Here is a 19,804-nt window from a genome sequence, read left to right on the forward strand (position 1 = left end):
CAGTAGCTGTACCATAGAATTGGCCTGTTTGGGCTCCAGCTTGAGATTTTCCTAAATTCTCTCAAACAAGTAGCATCTGGCCACAGTGAGCCTCATACCTCTCACTAAGTGGCCCCAGGCCTGGCACTACAAGCAGCAAGACTTGGTTCACAGCTTGGCTTCACCTGGGTACCTCCAAGCCCAGCACAAGCAGCAGCCATCTGCAGATCGCTTTGTAGCTTATGACTGTTAGCGTGGGTAGAACACAGACAGTGGCTGACCTTGCCCTAGAGCCAGCACACCCAGTGGACAGCTTCAGACCATGTCGAAGCACCATCACCCAACCACCTCTGTAAGTGACACACTCAAGAAGGAACTGGCTTAGGGGGTACCAGAGCCCTACTGAAGTAAGTCTTTCTCTGTGTGGTGGGTCCCTACACAACTAATCATCCAAGGTAGCCAGAGGTTGGTGGTGAGTGGGCACAGCCAGTCCCTGCAACTGATCAGCCTGAGTAAAACCCTCCCACTGACGTGCCAACAGCAATCAAGACTCAACTACAACAGAAGGGTGTAAAGTCCTCATGAGGGGTGCACCTTGAGGGCCTAGATGGATGATCAGGGAGGCTGTGCCACTGGACCCTACAGGATACCTACTACAACAGGCCACCTAGGAAGCCTAGGAGACATAGCAACTCTACCTAATACATAGAAACAAACAAAGGGAGGCAGCCAAAATGAAGAGACAAAGGAACATATCCCAAATGAAAGAACACAATAAAACTCTAGGAAAAGAACTAAATGAAATGGAGATAAGCAATCTAACAGACGCAGAGTTCAAAACACTGAGTATTAGGATGCTCAATGAACTTAGTGAGGGCCTTATGAGCATAATAAAGGACCAGTCATAAATGGAGGATGTACTCACTGAAATAAAGAATAATTTACAGGAAATCAATAGTAGAGTAGGGGAAGCCAAGAATCAAACCATTGATTTGGAATATAAGAAAGCAAAAAATACCCAATCAGAATAGCAAAACGAAAAAAGAATCCAAAAAAATGAGGATAGTATAAGGAGCCTCTGGGACAAATTCAAGTGTACCAATATTCACATCATGGGAGTGCCAGAAGGAGAAGAGAGAAGGCAAAAAATTTAAAACCTATTTGAGAAAATAATGACAGAAAACTTCCCTAACTTGGTGAAGGAAACAGACATACAAGTCCAGGTAGTACAGACAATCCCAAAGATGATGAACCCAAAGAGGTCCACACCAAGACACATAATTCTAAAAATGCAAAAGGTTAAAGACAAAGAGAGAATCTTAAAAGCAGCAAGAGAAAAGCAGTTAGTACCTACAAGGGAGCTCCCATAAGGCTGTCAATTGATTTCTCAAAAGAAACTCTGCAGGCCAGGAAGGAGTGGCAAGAAATATTTAAAGTGTTGAAAAGCAAGGACCTACAACCAAGATTACTCTATCCTGCAAAGCTATCATTTAGAATCAATGGTCATAGAAAGAGTTTCCCAGACAAGAAAAAGCTAAAGGAGTTCATCACCACCAAACCAGTACTAAATGAAATGATGACAGGTCTTCTTGAAGAAGATAAAAAAATATGAACAGTAAAAATGGCAATATATACTTATCTGTCAACAATTGAATCTACAAACAAAATGAGCAATCAGAACAGAAACAGACTCATAGATACAGAGAACTCTCTGTTGGTTGCCAGATGGAAGGGGAGTTGGGTGAAAAAGATGAAGGGATTAGGAAGTATAAATTGGTTGTTAGATTGGTGAACCTCAAAGGGAAGTGGGGAGGTAGAGCAGGAAGAGATAAACCAAAGAACTTATATGCATATATGCATAACCAATTGACACAGACAACAGTGTGGGGAAAGCAGGAGTGGGGCAGGATTGGGGAGAGGGGGTAAAGGGGTTGGGGGGGGGGAAGAGACACCTGTAATACATTCAACAATAAAAATAAGTTAAAAATTTTTTTAATTAAAAAAAAGCCTGATATTAAAAAGCTGAAATAATTGGCATTCTATATGAATCATACTATGTATAGCTTTTGTAAAAATACTGAAATGTAACTATTTAATGAACTTCACTTGGAGATATAATTAATTTCCAACTGAAGAAAGATTATGATGAACAACCAATAGGTATTATTAACTCATTCGCCAAAGGAAAAAGTAATACTTGTATAAAACCTATAACCCTGGGGTCGCAGTGCTGAGCATAAAGAAAGAGGTCCCAACTATCAGATTTAAGTACATTTAAAATCAAGTAGAACAAACTGTATTATTAAACTTTTATATTTTCTGCATATTATGATGTTTTGAAATCTTTTTAAAAAAACACACACCCTTCCCTGGCCAGTTTGGCTCAGCGGTTGAGCATCATCCTGAGGACCAGAGTCCCGGGTTCAGTTCCTGCTAGGGGCACGTATTAAATAAATAAATAAATAAATAAATAAATAAATAAATAAATAAATAAATAAATAAATAAATAAATAAAAATAAAATAAAACAAAACACACACACCCTTTCTGTCTAGCCAATTCTTAGAGATAGCAAGGGGCTAAAGTGGGAGCATACATACCTTTAATATAAAACTAGTGAATCCAGATCATACCTCCTCTATCTGGCCCATGCATCCCAGGAAGCAATATTCCTCTGCCTCAATCATCCCAGGGCTTGGAACCAGACAACTGGGGCCCACAGTTATAGTTTAGAGCCCACAGAAATGATCAAACCAGCCAAGTTCTAAACTGGTACCCTGCCCTGCCCTGTTATTCCTGGGGAAACCTCAATATAGGTTCTACCCTCAGCTTTCCCCGTTCTCCTGTTTTCTGCCTCCTGACCACCCTGGGCCTTCCTGTGTGCCTCCTGCTGCTGGGACCTGGGAGTATAATAAGCTTTTGTTTTCCTGAGTCTCTCCTGTGTCTCCTCTAGTAGCTGCACCTCAGTGACCATCATAGGACACAGAACACAAATAGGGCAATCTATGCTCTACATATATGATTGTTTTTAAGTTGTATGCACATTTAAAAAATCTGAGTTTTAATTGCTAAGCTAATACCTGCACCCCACCCCCCGATTCTTGTAGACATCGGCATATAGGACAAAAACCTTTCCTTCTCCACTAGTACAGATTAACTAAAGGGTACATTTCTATGTCCACTTTGAAAATTACCTTAATTTTGCCATTATATTCTTAAGTTTAACCGTGGCATAAAGGATACCATCTAAAATGAACAGGGCTTATGAATAAGAATAGAAATTAAATACCCACCTGTGACGGTGTACTGGTAAGTTCCATCTTTTCTTGTGATTTCTCCTTTGCTAGTCGAGCAGCTTCTTTAAATTCCTGAAACTTTTCTGCAAACTGAATGTATAAAGACTATATACATTAACCAAATAAAAATAAGTTGCAACACTCACTTTCACCTTTGTTTTGTTTTATTTTCTCTATAGCTGACTCTTACAAAAGCAATCTACCTCTCAAATCAATTACAAGTGTAACATGAAAATGATGGAAAAAGAAACCGAATACCAAAACACATGTACACTGTAAAATACTTTGACAAACCTCATTCAGAAACATCACAATTTAACTAAGTTAGAATCTGGTGTCAGCTAGCTTATCTATGTCCCTCCTTGGTTGTTCAGATATAGTTTAGTAAGACCAGGGTAGGGGTGGAGGTGGGGTACATATCGGGCATGGAATCAGTAAAGATGGGCATACTCTATTTGTTTATTATGAAGAAAATTGAATCTCTTAAGTATCGATTCCTAAACATCTTAGTATCTGGAGCATCCTTTTAACTTTTACTATAATATAAACTCTTATATAAGGCATTTTATTTTCAACAATACAAACAGCACGTTTACTATTATCACTAACTGGCATTAATAAAACTTCCTTTCTCATGTACAGCAGCAGAAGGAATAATATGTCTCCACAAAGGTCTTTGAGATTGGTAACAATTTAAAATATTACTGTAGATAAAATGCTAATTCTTAGGAACTCACAGAAATCTATAAACATCATGGCCACAAATAGTATCTATCTATGTTTTGGAAATAGATACTAGTTTACCACTACTCTCAGAAAGAGTAGGTTATGGTTAAAAATAACCAAATTAAAAAAATCTAAAATCTCACCCTGGCTGGGTGGCTCAGTTGGTTGGAGCATCGTCCCATACACCAAAACGATGCCAGTTCGATTCCCAGTCAGGGCACATACCTAGGTTGCTGGTTCAATTCCCGGTAGGGTGGGTACTAGAGGCAACCAATTGCTGTTTCTTTCTCTCCTCTTCTCTTCTCTTCTCTTCTCTTCTCTTCTCTTCTCTTCTCTTCTCTTCTCTTCTCTTCTCTTCTCTTCTCTTCTCTTCTCTTCTCTCTCTCTCTCTCTCTCTCATCAATAAAAACATATCCTCGGGTGAGAATTTTAAAAAAATCTAAAATCTCTATCAAGTTAAAACACCTGGTTAGAATTGGCAATAAAGATATGATATAAAGGTTTCCTCCTCAAACCCCATAAGCCAACGCTGATTTCATTTCCATCCTGGGAAGGAAAGCTTTGGTAGGAAAGGCTCATGATACTCTGATGTGCCTTGGGGAAATGGAGGAGAATCAAAATTAAAGTTGTCATTGCAACTTTTCTTTCTTGCCTTAAATCTTGTCACCCCCACCTACAACTTATAGATCAGGGAACTAAATCTGTATTACTATATTTCTCTAATTAAACAGAACATCTCCTTGTATTCAGAAAAATCTGAATACAAAGCTTAAAGGGTCTTATTCGCATTGGTGGAAATAAAATAAAAATGAAACCATAATTAATTTCTCTTTATGTAATGTGTAATACAGAAAGTTTTTCTTACACTAATTTAGCATTCCAAAGTGGTTAATGTTTAAAACCCTTCTTAACTTCACAAAGACCTATGCTATTGCTCATTTTTAAAGGCTTAGGTTTCCATGATAACAAAATACAACTCAGTAAACATTACAAGCATAGTTGTAATTTTTCTTATACATCAACCTTAGAAGACTACGCATTTCTTCTAATATTGCTAGTCTCCCTTATTTTGAGAGCCCTTGGTCTAGAATTGCCTTCAGAGCGTTCTCCAACCCCTAACAATGCTTTGCATTCATTTATGCATTTTAATGATAAAATAAGCCAGAATATTTACGTTTGCTTCATTTATGTAAAACAGTATAAACTCCTTTGGGTCCTCTACAATCTATAAAGCTTCAACATTATTCTTTAAGGTAGCTTGGAAAATAAGTCATGATCTTATCATCTTCGGACCAAAACATTCTGAAGAGACCAACTGTAAACTCGTGGAGCCAAATCTAGTGAATAAATAAACTACACTTGGCTCTGAGAGCTAATAAGTTGTTTCCTGATAGTCAATCCACAAACAAAATACTAGGATTCACTACCAGTACAGTTGGTCAAAAGCATAAGCTAATTTTAAGAAAAATAAAATTCTTGAAATATAAAAGCCATTCCCAGAAAAAAGATCAAATGAGAGGAAACAGTACAATTGACAGAATTTAATAAATGATTCCTTTATTACATTAGCTACCTTCCCAGGAATCTGAAAGATATAATGAAAAACTTAATATATAGTCAAAATTACTTAGGCTCAAAGATCATTTCATGCAAGTTTATTTAAGATATTAATCCTCAATTTAGTTCCTCTGCTAACAAGAAATTCAGCAAGTGAAATATAATTATAGTTTTATTTTACTTTTTTGCTATAGTCTGTAACAGATGATTCCAAAATAAAAGTTCTAAAAAGGTTCTGATTCATAGCAAAAGTATTGGAACAAACGTATAATTTCCTAAGGGAATTATTTATGGAGGGACAATGCTCAACCAGATGTCTTGTCCCCGTTATGTTGAAATATTTAAAATCTAACACTCATACCTTTACCACAGTTCAAGAAATGTATTTAGAGAATTAGATGGGTATAAGAAAAACCAAATCAGGTAACAATTGTTTGTATTAATTATCCTATAGAGAATGACTTATAATTACCAAGGCAAAACTTGAAATAGTCTAAAAATTGAGCGCTAAACTACAATTTATATAAATAACATTTGAAAACAAGAGTATTAAGGAATGCTTAAAACGGAAACAAAAGGAAACGAAGTAGTTTTTTTATACTTATTCCTTACATACCCTTTCCATGTGACATCCACTAAACTATCTAATAACTTCAAGTCAACAAATATTAATAGAAATGTAAGACTTCTGAAAAGAACTAATTTTTAAGAATCTGAATGACTCCAACAAAGTCTCATGCCATCAGTTGCTGTGTATACTAAAACACATGTAAAGAGTTTCAAATGTAGGTTTATCCTTTTAACTAAATGCTTCAGAGAAGTTTTATGCATAAATCTTTGGGTCCAGTGAGCATAAAATTTGAGGAGCAAAGTGAGTAATACTCGTCTTCTTCATCATCTTAGTATCTGGAGATTGTTCCCTTTTATCCTTACATATTTTTCTATGTTACAGCCACAGAACTTAAAGTGCTGCTGGTATGAACACTACATGGCTTTGCTTATAGGCAGGGCAATTCTTTAACTTCCAATATAACAGCCATATTATATTAGCTTTTCTGGCCACAGTATTTCACTTTGTCAGTATTTTCCAAGAACTCCTCATAGTATCTACTGGGTCTCTATTGCATCAGAGAGCTCAGAGTAATTCTCACCCAGACAATGAACAATTTTCCCTAAACACAGTAATTTATATGTGTCTCCTGTCATGTCAAAAAGCTGAAATCTATATCATTATCAGCTTGAGTTTTCACAATTCAGAAGAGCTTGGTGTCTACCTATCTTGCAGACCATCTCTAACTAAGGGTGTAAAATCCTGAGTCAAAGTCCATTCTGAAGTGGTAATTCCCACCTTTTATTCCCTAACATACACACAGTTTACTATGCAAATCCTTGTCAATCAGTGAATCAGTGGTGACTTATTTTTTTGGTATATGCCCCTAGCGGAAACTGAACCCGGGACTCTCTAGTCTGCAGGCCAATGCTCCAACTGCTGAGCCAAACCAGCCAGGGCTGTGGTGACTATTTTTAATGTGTGCAATTAATTTTCCAACTGACAGTAGAATCCAATGATCTCTTCTTGCTCTAAAGTCACTACAGTTCTGAGAGTATTAAACACATTTCTCCTGTATTTTATACTCTCCATTTGCTACCATATATTTATCTGACCTGAAGATAAAGATTTCCACTTAGATCTTTTGATTAACTTACTTTTGAAAGATGATGTTCAGAGGAGAATCCCAGTCCATAAACAGTGTTTGCCCGGCTATCGGCCCACTGGCCAAACTTCTGAGATGTTTTAGTAAATGTCATGTTTGGGGTGATGGTACTATTAATTATTGCCTGAAAAATAAAACAAGTATGAGTACCCTGCCCAAAATTAGCAGACAGACATTTAAACACAGAACTATTTAGTTACATAAAAACTTAGGATTCTTAATGAGCCACAATATTAAATATACAGTATAGCTATAGAAACAGCTTATATTATTTCAAGTGGAAGTGTGGTAATAAGGTTAACTACTAGAACTTTAAATATAATGGCACTCTATCAAAAATTTCAATACCTAGCGTCAGAATAAGTTTTCCAATGATGCAAAAAATTTTAAAGAGCTTTTAGTGTAATCAATTTCTTCCCTTTGAACATTTAGGATCAATATCTATTAATTTTGTTTTCATTTTATTTAACATCTATTAATTTTGGATGACAGTCACTAAAAGTAAGTTTTAATAGTTGTTTCTTTGAAAGTAAGGTCCCACTCTCCAAAAAATTTTTCTCCAAAAAATGAATACATCAATAGAACAAGTTTTCTATTTGTATACTAACTTCCTAAAATCCAAAATCAAGACTTTTTCAAAAGGTAACTTACCTAAAATATATGATGATACAAAAGATTTTCAATAATTTAGTACTTTTTCCTTTACTCAAAGGAAAAACAAACCCCTAAATATATACTTTATTTCTTTTCTCAGATAGTGGTATAAACTTGTGATATTGAGAATCACTATCATTTCTGTTTAACACATAGTTTCTTAGAAAACTAGTATTTTAGTGTGTTACTAAATATTAACTTCGGTAATCACTAAACTAGATTTCAACTATTATTATAACATATTAAATTCATTCCTTCTGCTAGTACAGTAAAATTATAGAATTCATTTTATTTAAGTAGTCTAATGCCCTCCGAAATTGAGATTACAGAGTGATTTTAATAATAATAAAAATGCACATGTTATCAAATCCATAAGTAGTTTTCTGGTGAATTATTAAATGTGGAATGAAAAGCAAGCATTTTAAGCACAAAGGTAAATGTTTACCATGTGAACAACAGTATAATGTACATATTTATGAGCTATGCAGGTACTGACGAAGTTATAATCTTGAATGTATGACACCTGCCTTCTAAAGAAGACAGAGTGGGCCCTTGCTTTCTCTCACAGACAGCAGATATGAGAGCTCTTGTCCTCGAATAAGCTTTTTTGAAATTTTACCTCTTACAAAATTTACATGCTCATATACCTCCTTACTCCTTCAATTTAAAAGCTGCTTTTCCTAGCATGTTAGTTTAGATCCTGTAAAATATGGCTAATTTGCGAGGCTGTCATCAAATGAAAAGACTAAATGAAAAAGAATATACAGTAGTCTCCCTATATCCACAGTTTTGCTTTCTGCGGTTTCAGTTATGATCAACAGAAGTCTAAAAATATTAAATGAAAAATTCCAGAAATAAACAATTCATAAGTTTTAAATTGCATGCTGTTTTGAGTAGTATGATGAAATATCTCGCTGCCCTGCCTTGGTCATGAGTCATACCTTGGTCCAGCATTAGCCACACTACATATGCTACCTGTCCATTAGTCACTTAGTACCTGACTAGGTTATGAGGTTGACTGTCAAGTGTGGCAGTGCTTGTGTTCAAGTAACCTTTACTTTACTTTATAATGGCCTCAAAGCAGAAGAGTAGTGATGCTGGCAATTTGAATATACCAAAGAGAAGCTGTAAAGTGTATGGTTGTATAGGAAAAAATTCTGTACTACAGGCATCTACCCATGGTCTTGGAAGTATCCCCTGTGGATAAGGGAGGACTACTGTATTAATAGACAGTAAGGAATCATTTGGTTATTCAACTATTTTATTGAGTCCCTATTTAAAGTCAAGCACAATTCTATAAACTTGAGATACAATGAGAGGCAATGTAATTGTGGATGACATTCTAGAGCAAGAAGAGTCAGTCCATGAACAAGTAAAGAAATTGCTGAGCCATGTAATTTCAGAGTACCTAGATCCGATGGTCATCGACTATTCCCTAAGAAAGGCACATTTGAGATGGGATCTAAGTGTTTTCGAGAAGAGAAGAGCATTTAACAGGTAATCCTAATAACGCAAAAAATGAGGTGGCAATAGGTGTTACAGGCATCTAAGTAAACCACCCACGTGCTCTTGGTCACTGACCTTCAAGTTTTAACTATTTCAAATGAACTTTCTGCTTTTAAGTTTAAGAGGTCTATTTTAAGCCAGCTGGTATGGCTTAGTGAATTGAGCACCCTCCCATGGACTGAGAGGTCCTGGTTTCAGGCTTGATTCCCAGTGGGGGGCATGTAGGAGGTAGCCAATCGATGTTTTACTCTCACTTTGATGTTTCTCTCTCTCCCTTCCTCTCTCTCTAAAAAAAAAAAAATCAATAAAAACTTTTTTTAAAAAAAAAGTCCATTTTAATTCCCATTCTGAACCTTTCCTTAAAAAAAATTATTTATTAGACTTCCTTGAACAGAATGCTGCAATAAATTCATTAAAAAAAATTTTAGTTCTATGAAATAAACATCTCTCAATCCCAAAGTTCTTGTCCTTTCAAGGAAAAGAGGTAGAAATGCTGTGTCATTACAGACCATGTAGTACCCTGTTCCTGGCCCTTGGCCAAGATGTCTCTGCAAGATGATTAGAAAAACTTCAAACAAACTTTATATGCATAGTAAAGGTACTAAGTGAGAACAAATGGACATTTTCTAGTCAGGGTACCTAAGGCCTTTCAACTCATCATGTAGTACAGAAATATAAATGAGGGTGGTAAGAATAAAAACACTCATTTAGCTGCATCAAATAAGCCACTACTGCTTATAAAAAACAAAAAACGACTCTTGCAGGGAACTGCAGTTAACAGCATCAGCTTAGAAAGGTAACTAGAAAATGGAAAATGCAATAGAAAAATGTAATTGCTACAGAAGGTAGATTTTATTAAAAGAAACATAAAAACTTTTTCACCAGAGTTATTTACAAGCCTAATAATTTCAAGCTGCAAAGCATGTTAAAAAATAATGCCAGAAGCAATAGTTCATATTGCTTCAGAAGGAAGACACATGAGGATTATTTAATCACATGGGACATGGGACTACTGCAGCTGAACTTTATTTTATAAACTATTTAACTTTCCTGTCTAATAAAACGACATTTTTATCTGTAGTTTGGGCCAAGAGAGAAACACAGATTATAGAGAAATGAAGTTTCAAATAAGAAAAAAGAAATAAATTAACACTCTAGAGTCTGAATTAATAATAGTTAATAGCTGTTAATTTCACTAACTAATTATAAAGTATAACAAAATTATTCATTTAAAAAGTCACAGAAATTAACTATTACTATTTCCAACATCCTTTAAATCCTCCAAATGAAAATGAAAATAGGGTCAATCATTGAAATAAATACATCTTAGTCACTTGTGTACCAAAGTTCAAATAGCCTCTGGCATCCTATAATCTAGTTAAGGAGATAATAAATCAGCATACTAAAAAGACTGAAAGTTGAGCATTAAATTAGATTTTTCTTAGATTTTCCCCAAATCACTAAGTAATACATAAGAGCCTAATAATATTAATAATAACAATAACAATTTAGTGTTTGTATAGTGATTACTACACCCTTGAAGTGCTTTTGCCTAAATTAATTTATTTAATTTTCACAACAATCCTACAATGTGATGACGTAATTTACTAGTTCTTTTTCACAGATGAGAAAACTGAGGCACTATGACATTAAATCTTTTGCTCTAGGTTACATGTCTAGTAAGTAGTAGAGCAAAAATTCAAACCAGATAGTCTGAATATACAGTCTGTACTCCTAACCCCTACACTGAACTGCTAACACTTCTGGGAATAGAAAGGCCTCATAGCTTCACAAAAGCTTGAAGAAAAAAGACGGGAGCCCTCATTTTTCTACATACTTTATATCCAGAATCTGATGCCTGGCATTTCTTTAGCTGCATGTGTTGTTAAAAATTCACTGATGAAAAAGTGAAAATTTTCTCCCTTTTGAAGGGTATACTATTCATTAGGCACTGATCTAAGTGCTTTTGCAAATATTAACTCATTTAATCCTTACAACTACCAGCACTGAAGTGAGAACAATGAAACTCAGAGAAGTAAAGTAATTTGCCCATAGTAAAAAAACTTAGTAGGCCCTGGCCGGTTTGGCTCAGCAGTTAGAGCATTGGCCTGTGAACCAGAGTCCCGGGTTCGGTTCCCACTAAGGGCACATACCTCGGTTGCAGTTTGTCTCGGGCCCGGTTGGGGTCATGTGGTTGGCAACCACTCGATGTGTCTCTCTTGCATCGATGATTCTCTCTCTCTTTTCATCCTTCTCTCCCTCCTACTCTATCTGAAGATAATGCAAAAATGTTCTCGGGTGAGGATTAAAAAAACAACAACAACTTAGTAGTTGGTAGAGCTGAGATGTGAATCCAGGTAGTCCATGCTGTTAAATATTAGACTATCTGCCTCTCCTGAAAATAAAAACATAGGTCTGCCCATATGCTTCTCTTCAGAATGAGGGATGCTCAGAATAAGCTTTAATATTGATATTACTAGACCTCATATGATTTAGAGATTTTGAACTGCTACTAGTCTACAGAAGTTTATATGTAAAGAATTCTAGTTTTTCACTTGATTGCATACTCCAAGAGTGGAAACTATGTCCACTGTTTACCATTGTATTCCAGCCCCTAGCATAAAGCGTGATATATAACAGATATGTAATGAGTATTTATCAAGTAAACTTGACCCCAAATTTGTAGTATATTTTGACATGTACCTTAGTATCAATAAGGTGATTAATCCAATTAATTCAGTGGACAAAAAATGTTGCTACCTTAAAAATGATCAATTTTGCCCTGGCCGGTTTGGCTCAGCGGTTAGAGCGTCGGCCTGCGGTCCTGAGAGACCCGGGTTCGGTTCCCGCTAAGGGCGCGTACCTCGGTTGCAGTTTGTCCCCGGCCCTGGTCGGTTGTGCGGGTGGCAGCCACTCGATGTGTCCCTTTCACATCGATGTTTCTCTCTCTCTCTCTGTTCCTCTCTCTCCCTCCCGCTCTACCTGAACAAAAAATGGAAAAATGTCCTCGGGTGAGGATAAAAAAAAAAAAAAAAAAAATCAATTTTGTTTCTTAAAGTTAAATTTTAATAACTCAATATTTTAATGAAGATAAAATTTCTCTAAAACTGAAATGCTATACTGGATAAAGCAAAACAGCAAGATTATTTAAAGTAAATGTAACTTACCTTTGAGCCATCTAAACTGATTATCCTATACACATTTCTTGTGCTGTCATAGAAATAAGACACAGTAACTGCGTGCTTGCTGGTGGGTACCCAGTTCTTCTTTGTGTTTGGGTCAATCTGGAAGACATGAGCACGAGTGCTGAAGATAGGTTGTTCCCTGTGGGGAAGAAAATAAAATGACAGACTGAAAGCAGCTAATTTTATTCTGCTGGATAACAGAACATGAAAACTATGAGAATGACTCCACTTAACCCAAAACTCCCCACATTCTGAAAACAAGAGAAACTTTCTCTCAATTCGAATATTCTATGTATTCAATCATAAGCTTCTTTAAAACAATTACAGTCAATCCTTATTATTCAAAGAATCTGTACTTGAGAATTTGCCTAATCAGCAACATGTATTTGTAACCCCAAAAGCGATACTTGAGGTAGTTTCATGGTCTTTTGTAGTGGAAAAATGTGTGTCATCTGAAATCCATGTTTCCATCTGAGGGTGATCAAGACAACACTCTGCATTTGTTTTAGCTCTCAGACTACAATCAAGAGCCCTTTTCTTTTATCTATTTAGCACCAGGTATTTTGCATTGTTGGGCTTTTTGTTGGTGCATCACTGTTTAAAATGGCCCCAAGCATAGTGCTGAGAGCTTTCTGTTCCTGGGGCAGGAAGGCTGTGATGTGTGATGGAGTAAATATATGTTAGATAAACTCTGTTCAGACATGAGTTACAGTGCTGATGGAGATGAGTTCAACAGTCATGAATCAACAATATACATTAAATAAGGTATTGAAACAAGCTTATGTATTGATCGGTCAATGTTATAACCAGGGGCTTGCAGAAACCCTGTGAGCTTCTGTTTCAAAATTCACTAATTCAATGTTTGTGGCACCTTTATAAGAAAATAATTATTGCGAATGAGAATTGACTATGTGTTGTTAAAATACAAATCTTCCATTTGACTCTCACTAGCTTAAAAGATTTACTCATTTAAAACTACATTATTCTGGCCCGGCTGGCGTGGCTCAGTGGATTGAGCATCGTCCCATGGACTGAGAAGGTCAGGTCACTTGCCCGGGTTTCAGGCTCTATCCCCAGCAGGAGCGTACAGGAGGCAGCTGATAGATGTTTCTCTCTCTCTTTCCCTTCCTCTCTCTCTAAAAAAAAATCAATAAAAACATATTAAAAAAATAAAACTACACTATTCTAGTAATAACTTACTGAGAAAGTTTACATCAATATAATCTCTATTATGTTGAAAAGTATATAGAAAACAAAGTAGCTCACCACAACAGTATCTTTTACTTAGATCAAGTAGGGCCTTAAAGATATACAATTGAGATTTTAAAAATTATCCTCATTTCAAGATCCAGAACTATTAAAATACTTAAAATATTTTAAAAATATATTTAAAATATGATCGTTGCAGATTATTTTATAGTCTGAAAAACCAGTGTGAGATCACCTGTTTATAATAAAAGCACTTCAATACAAAATTTTCCAAGTTCTAAGTAAAATTTCTTTTCAGAACAACAGTTACCACGCTTCCCTGCCCCAAATAATGCAACACCTTTCTTTCCTAAAGCAGCTTAAGGTCCTAAAGAGGACTTTAACTGGTATTATTTAATATTTGAAATTACATTTAAATTTTTTCATTTTTAAAAAGGAGAGCCCTGGCCGCTTTGGCTCAGCAGTAGAGTGTCAGCCCGTGGAACAATGAGTCGTGGGTTCGATTCTGGCCAAGGGCACATACCTCAGTTGCGGTTTGTCTCTGGCCCTGGTTAGGGTCATGCAGGAGGCAACCAGTCAATATGTCTCTCTCACGTCTATGTTTCTCTTTCTCTCCCTTTCTCTCCCTCTCTCTCCCTCCCGCTCTGTCTGAAGATAAATAGAAAAAAATATCCTCAGTTGAGGATTAAAAAAATAACAAAGGAAAGTATGGAGAAAAGAGAAATCAGAAAACAGCAGGACAGCTCTGGGTCCTTGACAAAATGGCTCTGGGGTAAATAATGATGGGCAGTGTCACACATCTACATGATCTACCTCAGTCTTTGGAGACCTGGTGAGAAAGGAGGTATTTCCCTGCAGGTAACCTGGCTCTTCCCAGTTTTGTTTATGGAAACCTCCATAACAATTTTCCTTATTTATTTATTTATTTTATTTTATTTTTTTATCCTCACCCGAGGACATTTTTCCATTTTTTGTACAGACAGAGTGGGAGGGAGAGAGAGGAAGAGAGAGAGAGAGGGAAATATCGATGTGAAACATAGAGTGGCTGCCACCCGCACGACCAACCAGGGCCGGGGACAAACTGCAACCGAGGTACATGCCCTTAGCGGGAACCGAACCTGGGTCTCTCCAGACCGCAGGCGGACGCTCTAACCGCTGAGCCAAACTGACCAGGGCCAATTTTCCTTATTCAAAAAATGTCTTTTGAAAGAAAGTGATATATTTTATGCCAATCCCTAAAAAAAGACAGAAAGTCATTCCTTTTTTTTAATCCTCACTCGAGGATATTTTTCTATTTATCTTCAGACAGAGTGGGAGGGGGAGAGAGGGAGAGAAAGGGAGAGAGAGACAAACATCGATGTGAGAGGGACACATTGACTGGTTGCCTCCCGCATTACCCTGACCAAGACAGGGAAGAACCGCAACCGAGGTACATGCCCTTGGCTGGAATTGAACCCATGACTCATTATTGGTCTGCAGGCTGAGGTTCTACTGCTGAGCCAAACCGGCCAGGGCCAGAAAGTCATCATTTCTGGCTTAACTGTCATCATATATGGATTTCAGCAACAGATAATCATTAGCAATCTGGCAAGGCACTGTGACAGAATAAATAATTCTTCTGCATTGGGAGCAGGTCTTTTTCATTCCCTCTTTTCCCATCCTAATCCTCGCTTTCAGGAAGGCTGTGCTACACTTGAGTTATCTCCCAAGAGTGCTGCAACCTCTAGTTTTCTTTCTTCACCTTCTAATCAAAGTTCCAGGTATAAGTGTAGTTGGTCAGGCTGACTGTGATTAATTTCAGTTCACAGGGAAATCTACTCACACAAAGCTATATTTATTAAGGCATGTAAGGAAGGGAAGTGAAAGTCTAGTCTTCACTGACTTGATAAAAAAAATTTTTTTATTTGAAGGGGGTAAATTTCTAAATAGTACAGGCTGATAATTATAGAAACGTGTTCTTAAAATGTATTTTATAAAAAAACTAAAATACTTTTTAACAATGACATTGCTTTTGCCATCATGAAATTCTTATTTAATGGAAATACAATGTTTTGAGTGCAGTAAATAATCCCATCAGCCTGGCCGGTGTGGCCCAATGGTTGAGCATCGATCCATGCACCAAGAGGCTGCTGGTTCGATTCCTGATCAGGTCACATGCCCAGGTTGTGGGCTTGATCCCCAGAGTGGGGCATGCAGGAGGCAGCCAATCGATGCTCTTGCTCATCGATGTTTCTATCTCCCTCTCCCTTCCTCTCCCTCTAAAATCAATAAAGAAAAAAATACTAATTCCCACATCACATTAATTCACTCAATTTAATTAATCTGCACAATTAATCCACACAATTTAAATCTCTTCTGAATACAAACTTTAAACTAGCTATTTTACAAGCAAATGACATTTGATATCAACTAAATATATTACTTCAATTATCTTCTGAATAGCTGATTTCTTACAGAAAGTTACAATTAGAATTTCTGTGGTCAAAAATCCTACCCATCTGCCCTGGCTGGTTTGGCTCAGCAGTTGGGAGTGTCAGCCTGTGGACCAGAGAGTCCCGGGTTCGGTTTCCGCTAGGGGCACGTACCAAAAAAAAAAAAAAAAAAATCCTACCCATCAAAGTCTGGATAATAAAGACTTCATGCCAAAAACTGAGAGATGGTCCTCATCCTTGAAAAATTCAGTTAGGTGAAGGAAGGCAGATATGTTTAAGAATAAAATGCTATTCACCATGATAGTCTCTTAAAGTGACTGAGGGCTATCCTGGAGAAATTGATGCCTAAGAAGAGTTTGAAGCAAAGTACAGCACAGTGGTAAGAAAGCTCAGTACACTGGTGTGTATAAGAACCACAGTGTGTATGAGTGCCTTTGAAGAATGAGGCTAAATATAAAGAGAGAAGCCAGCTCATGAGGGTCCTGGCTGGAAGCTACTGAAAGATATAACTACAGAACAGCTCTGCATTTTAGAAAGATAACTTTGGCATCACTGAAAAAGGTGGATTAGAAAGAAAGAACCTTACAAAAGAATCCCAAGGATTTAAAACTAGAAGATAGGAGGGAGGAGTGGGATGAAGATGTGAGGAAGGATTCAAGGTAAATTTAGAAAGTAGAATTAATCAAATTAAGTAACAGATTGGATATGGGGCAATGGTTTTCAAACAGGGGTGATTTTGTCCTCCAGGAGACAGATCAAAACATCTGGAGACATTTTTGGTTGTCACAACTGAGGGAGATTGCGATCAGCACCTAATGAGTAGAAGCCAGGGAAGTTGAAATACATCTACAATGCAAAGGACAGCCCCACACAACAAAGAATTATCCAGCCAAAATTGTCGAAAGTACCAAGGTTGAGAAATCCTAATGTAGGAGATGAAGGAGAAATCTGTCTCCTGGGTTTCTGGTTTGGGTGACTGAAAAGAAGTCAGTGAGTGCCACTAGCCAAGATAGGAAACAGAAAGTAAACTCAGGGACTGGAGGGATAGAGTGGGAGAGGATGAGCTCAGTTTTTACTAAGTTTAGATTCCTTGCATGTAAAACTGTCATCACAGGAACTTAAAAATATTAGGTTGGAGCTCAGCAGAGAAAACCAAGCTGGAGTGAAAAGTCTGGGGAATCATCAAGAGATCTTATCATGGCCTTGCCTAACTGCAGGACTGGAAGTGCAAGATATATTCACTTCCTGGTGAGAACACCCTCCTTCATGAGATGTAAATATACAGAAGACAAAAAACATTCTACCTGCAGCTTGGTTTTTGGAGTTTGAAGTGGCTAGAGAAGATGGACAATACTTGTTAAAGCCGAAAGGACATGAGCGAGGATAAGACAAGGAGTGGACAGACACTAATCGCATATAATTTAAAATGTAACACCGAAGAATTTAGTTTCAGGGCCACTGTGAGGTGGCACAGCATGTCTTCAGACAACCTGAAGCTCAAGCACTCGAGTTTCTTCAAAAGAACTGTGCTGTACAAATTAATAACGTAAATTGTAATTCCATTGGATTAAAGGGAAACCAGTTTAACTCCCTCCTGCCCAGCCCTCTAAGGCAAAGATTGTGGCTGCATGTTACCAACTATGTATTCCTACCACCATGTTATGTGTTTAACAGCTGACTGCTTATACATTTAGCTTTTTTAAAAAACACATGCTTAGTTTGAGAAAAGCAAAGATTATTCTACTAATGGCTACCCACCACATAGTTGAACTGCAAGAACTCCATCTAGTGATGGACCAAAAACATAGCAGGCATGTTTTTTAAAACTTCCAAGTCTGTATATCGAAAATACAAAATTGTGACATTGCTGTAACAGGAATATAGACATAAAATGTGACACTGCCAACTACATAATGTCTTTTCTAGAAGGATTTTTTAAAATTGTATGGTCTCAATTCATCTTTTAATTGGTTGAATGCACAAACGAAAGATTAATTTAGAAAATCACTGCCTGTCTCACAATTAAGCATAAAAATATTTTCAATGAAAATGGTAAGAGGATTAAGAAGTACAAATTAGCTGCTACAAAATATTTACAGGGATATAAAATAGAGCATAAGGAAAACAGCTAATAATATTGTAATAACTGTATGGTGTTAGGTGGGTGCAAGCTTATAGAGGGGACACTTCATAAGTTCTGTGTCTAATCACTATGCTGTATACCTGAAACTAATGTAATATTGAATGACAACTGTAATTTAGAAATTTAAATAAATACTTTCATGACATCAAGTTGTTAATTGGCATATCTAAAGAAATATCAAATAAATTTAAAATGTCCATTTGAAATTTGATGATTAAATTATAAAACTATACTTAAACAGTAACAATACCATTTATATTCCTTATATACCATCCCTTATTTTATCCATTTCAGTACTTTCATTAGGTTATATTACTAGTTTTTAAAGAAAATTATAATACTTATTTTTCTTGGGCATTTTAATCAGTAGCTACATTTAAAAGATCAAGGATATGCAGAAAGTCTTTATCAAGAGCAAGCAGCCCTGGCCAGTTTGGCTCAGCAGTTAGAGTGTCGGCCTGTGGTCCAGAGAGACCCGGGTTCGGTTCCCGCTAAGGGCACGTACCTCAGTTGCAGTTTGTCCCCGGCCCTGGTTGGTTGTGCGGGTGGCAGCCATTCGATGTGTCCCTTTCACGTCGATGTTTCTCTCTCTCTCTCTCTCTTCCTCTCTCTCCCTCCCACTCTATCTGAACAAAAAATGGAAAAATGTCCTCGGGTGAGGATAAAAAAATAAATTAATTTAAAAAAAAAAGAGCAAGCAAACTCATATTATATATATATATATGCATGCAACATCTTCAATGCTCAAAGAACCTGGCTTATTATTTATTAAATAACTGCCAAGTAACATTATCTCTGTCCCTCCTCCCCATTTAAAACCCTCCCCATTTTAGATAGAATACTGGGTTTTAATTTTTTTTTTATCCTCACCCGAGGACATTTTTCCATTTTTTGTTCAGGTAGAGTGGGAGGGATAGAGAGGAACAGAGAGAGAGAGAGAGAAACATCGATGTGAAAGGAACACATCGAGTGGCTGCCACCCGCACAACCGACCAGGGCCGGGGACAAACTGCAACCGAGGTACGTGCCCTTAGCGGGAACCGAACCCGGGTCTCTCAGGATCGCAGGCCTACGCTCTAACCGCTGAGCCAAACCGGCCAGGGCAGAATACTGGGTTTTAAAATATTGATATATTTTAAAATATATCAACATGTCTGGTAACTCTACTACATTTAAAATTAGCATTGTAGCCCTGGCCAGATGGCTCAGTTGGAGCATGGCCCATACACCAAAAGGCTGCAGGTTCCCATTGCCCAAGGTCAGGGCATATACCTAGGTTTCGAGTTCGATCCCCAGTCGGGGTGCATACATGAGGCAACCAATCGATGTTTCTCTCTCACATCAATGGGTTTTTTGTTGTTATTGCAATTATTATAGATGTCTCCCATTTTCCCCATTGACCA

General features: G+C 37.0%; 2 protein-coding genes across 7 annotated transcripts in view; both read right to left on the reverse strand.

Annotated features, from left to right (window-relative positions):
* The window catches only part of MTX3 (metaxin 3), a 760,898-nt gene that overhangs the window by 329,259 nt on the left and 411,835 nt on the right, over positions 1-19,804 (reverse strand). The window lies entirely within an intron of this gene.
* HOMER1 (homer scaffold protein 1) overlaps positions 1-19,804 on the reverse strand; it is a 122,216-nt gene that overhangs the window by 70,505 nt on the left and 31,907 nt on the right. For 3 of the 6 annotated variants that reach the window (XM_036279104.1, XM_036279101.1, XM_036279108.1), the window contains exons 2-4: positions 12,600-12,756; positions 7,265-7,396; positions 3,272-3,379 (exon numbers count right to left, since the gene is read on the reverse strand). In XM_036279104.1, coding sequence (XP_036134997.1) covers positions 3,272-3,379; positions 7,265-7,396; positions 12,600-12,756 — 397 coding nt within the window. Of the gene's footprint in view, positions 1-3,271; positions 3,380-7,264; positions 7,397-12,599; positions 12,757-18,016; positions 18,041-19,804 lie in introns of those variants that run through there. The other 3 variants (XM_036279105.1, XM_036279102.1, XM_036279103.1) reach the window with 2 other exon arrangements.

This window comes from Molossus molossus, unplaced genomic scaffold (assembly GCF_014108415.1).
Source record: "Molossus molossus isolate mMolMol1 unplaced genomic scaffold, mMolMol1.p scaffold_m16_p_3, whole genome shotgun sequence".
NCBI classification, from domain to species: Eukaryota; Metazoa; Chordata; class Mammalia; order Chiroptera; family Molossidae; genus Molossus; species Molossus molossus.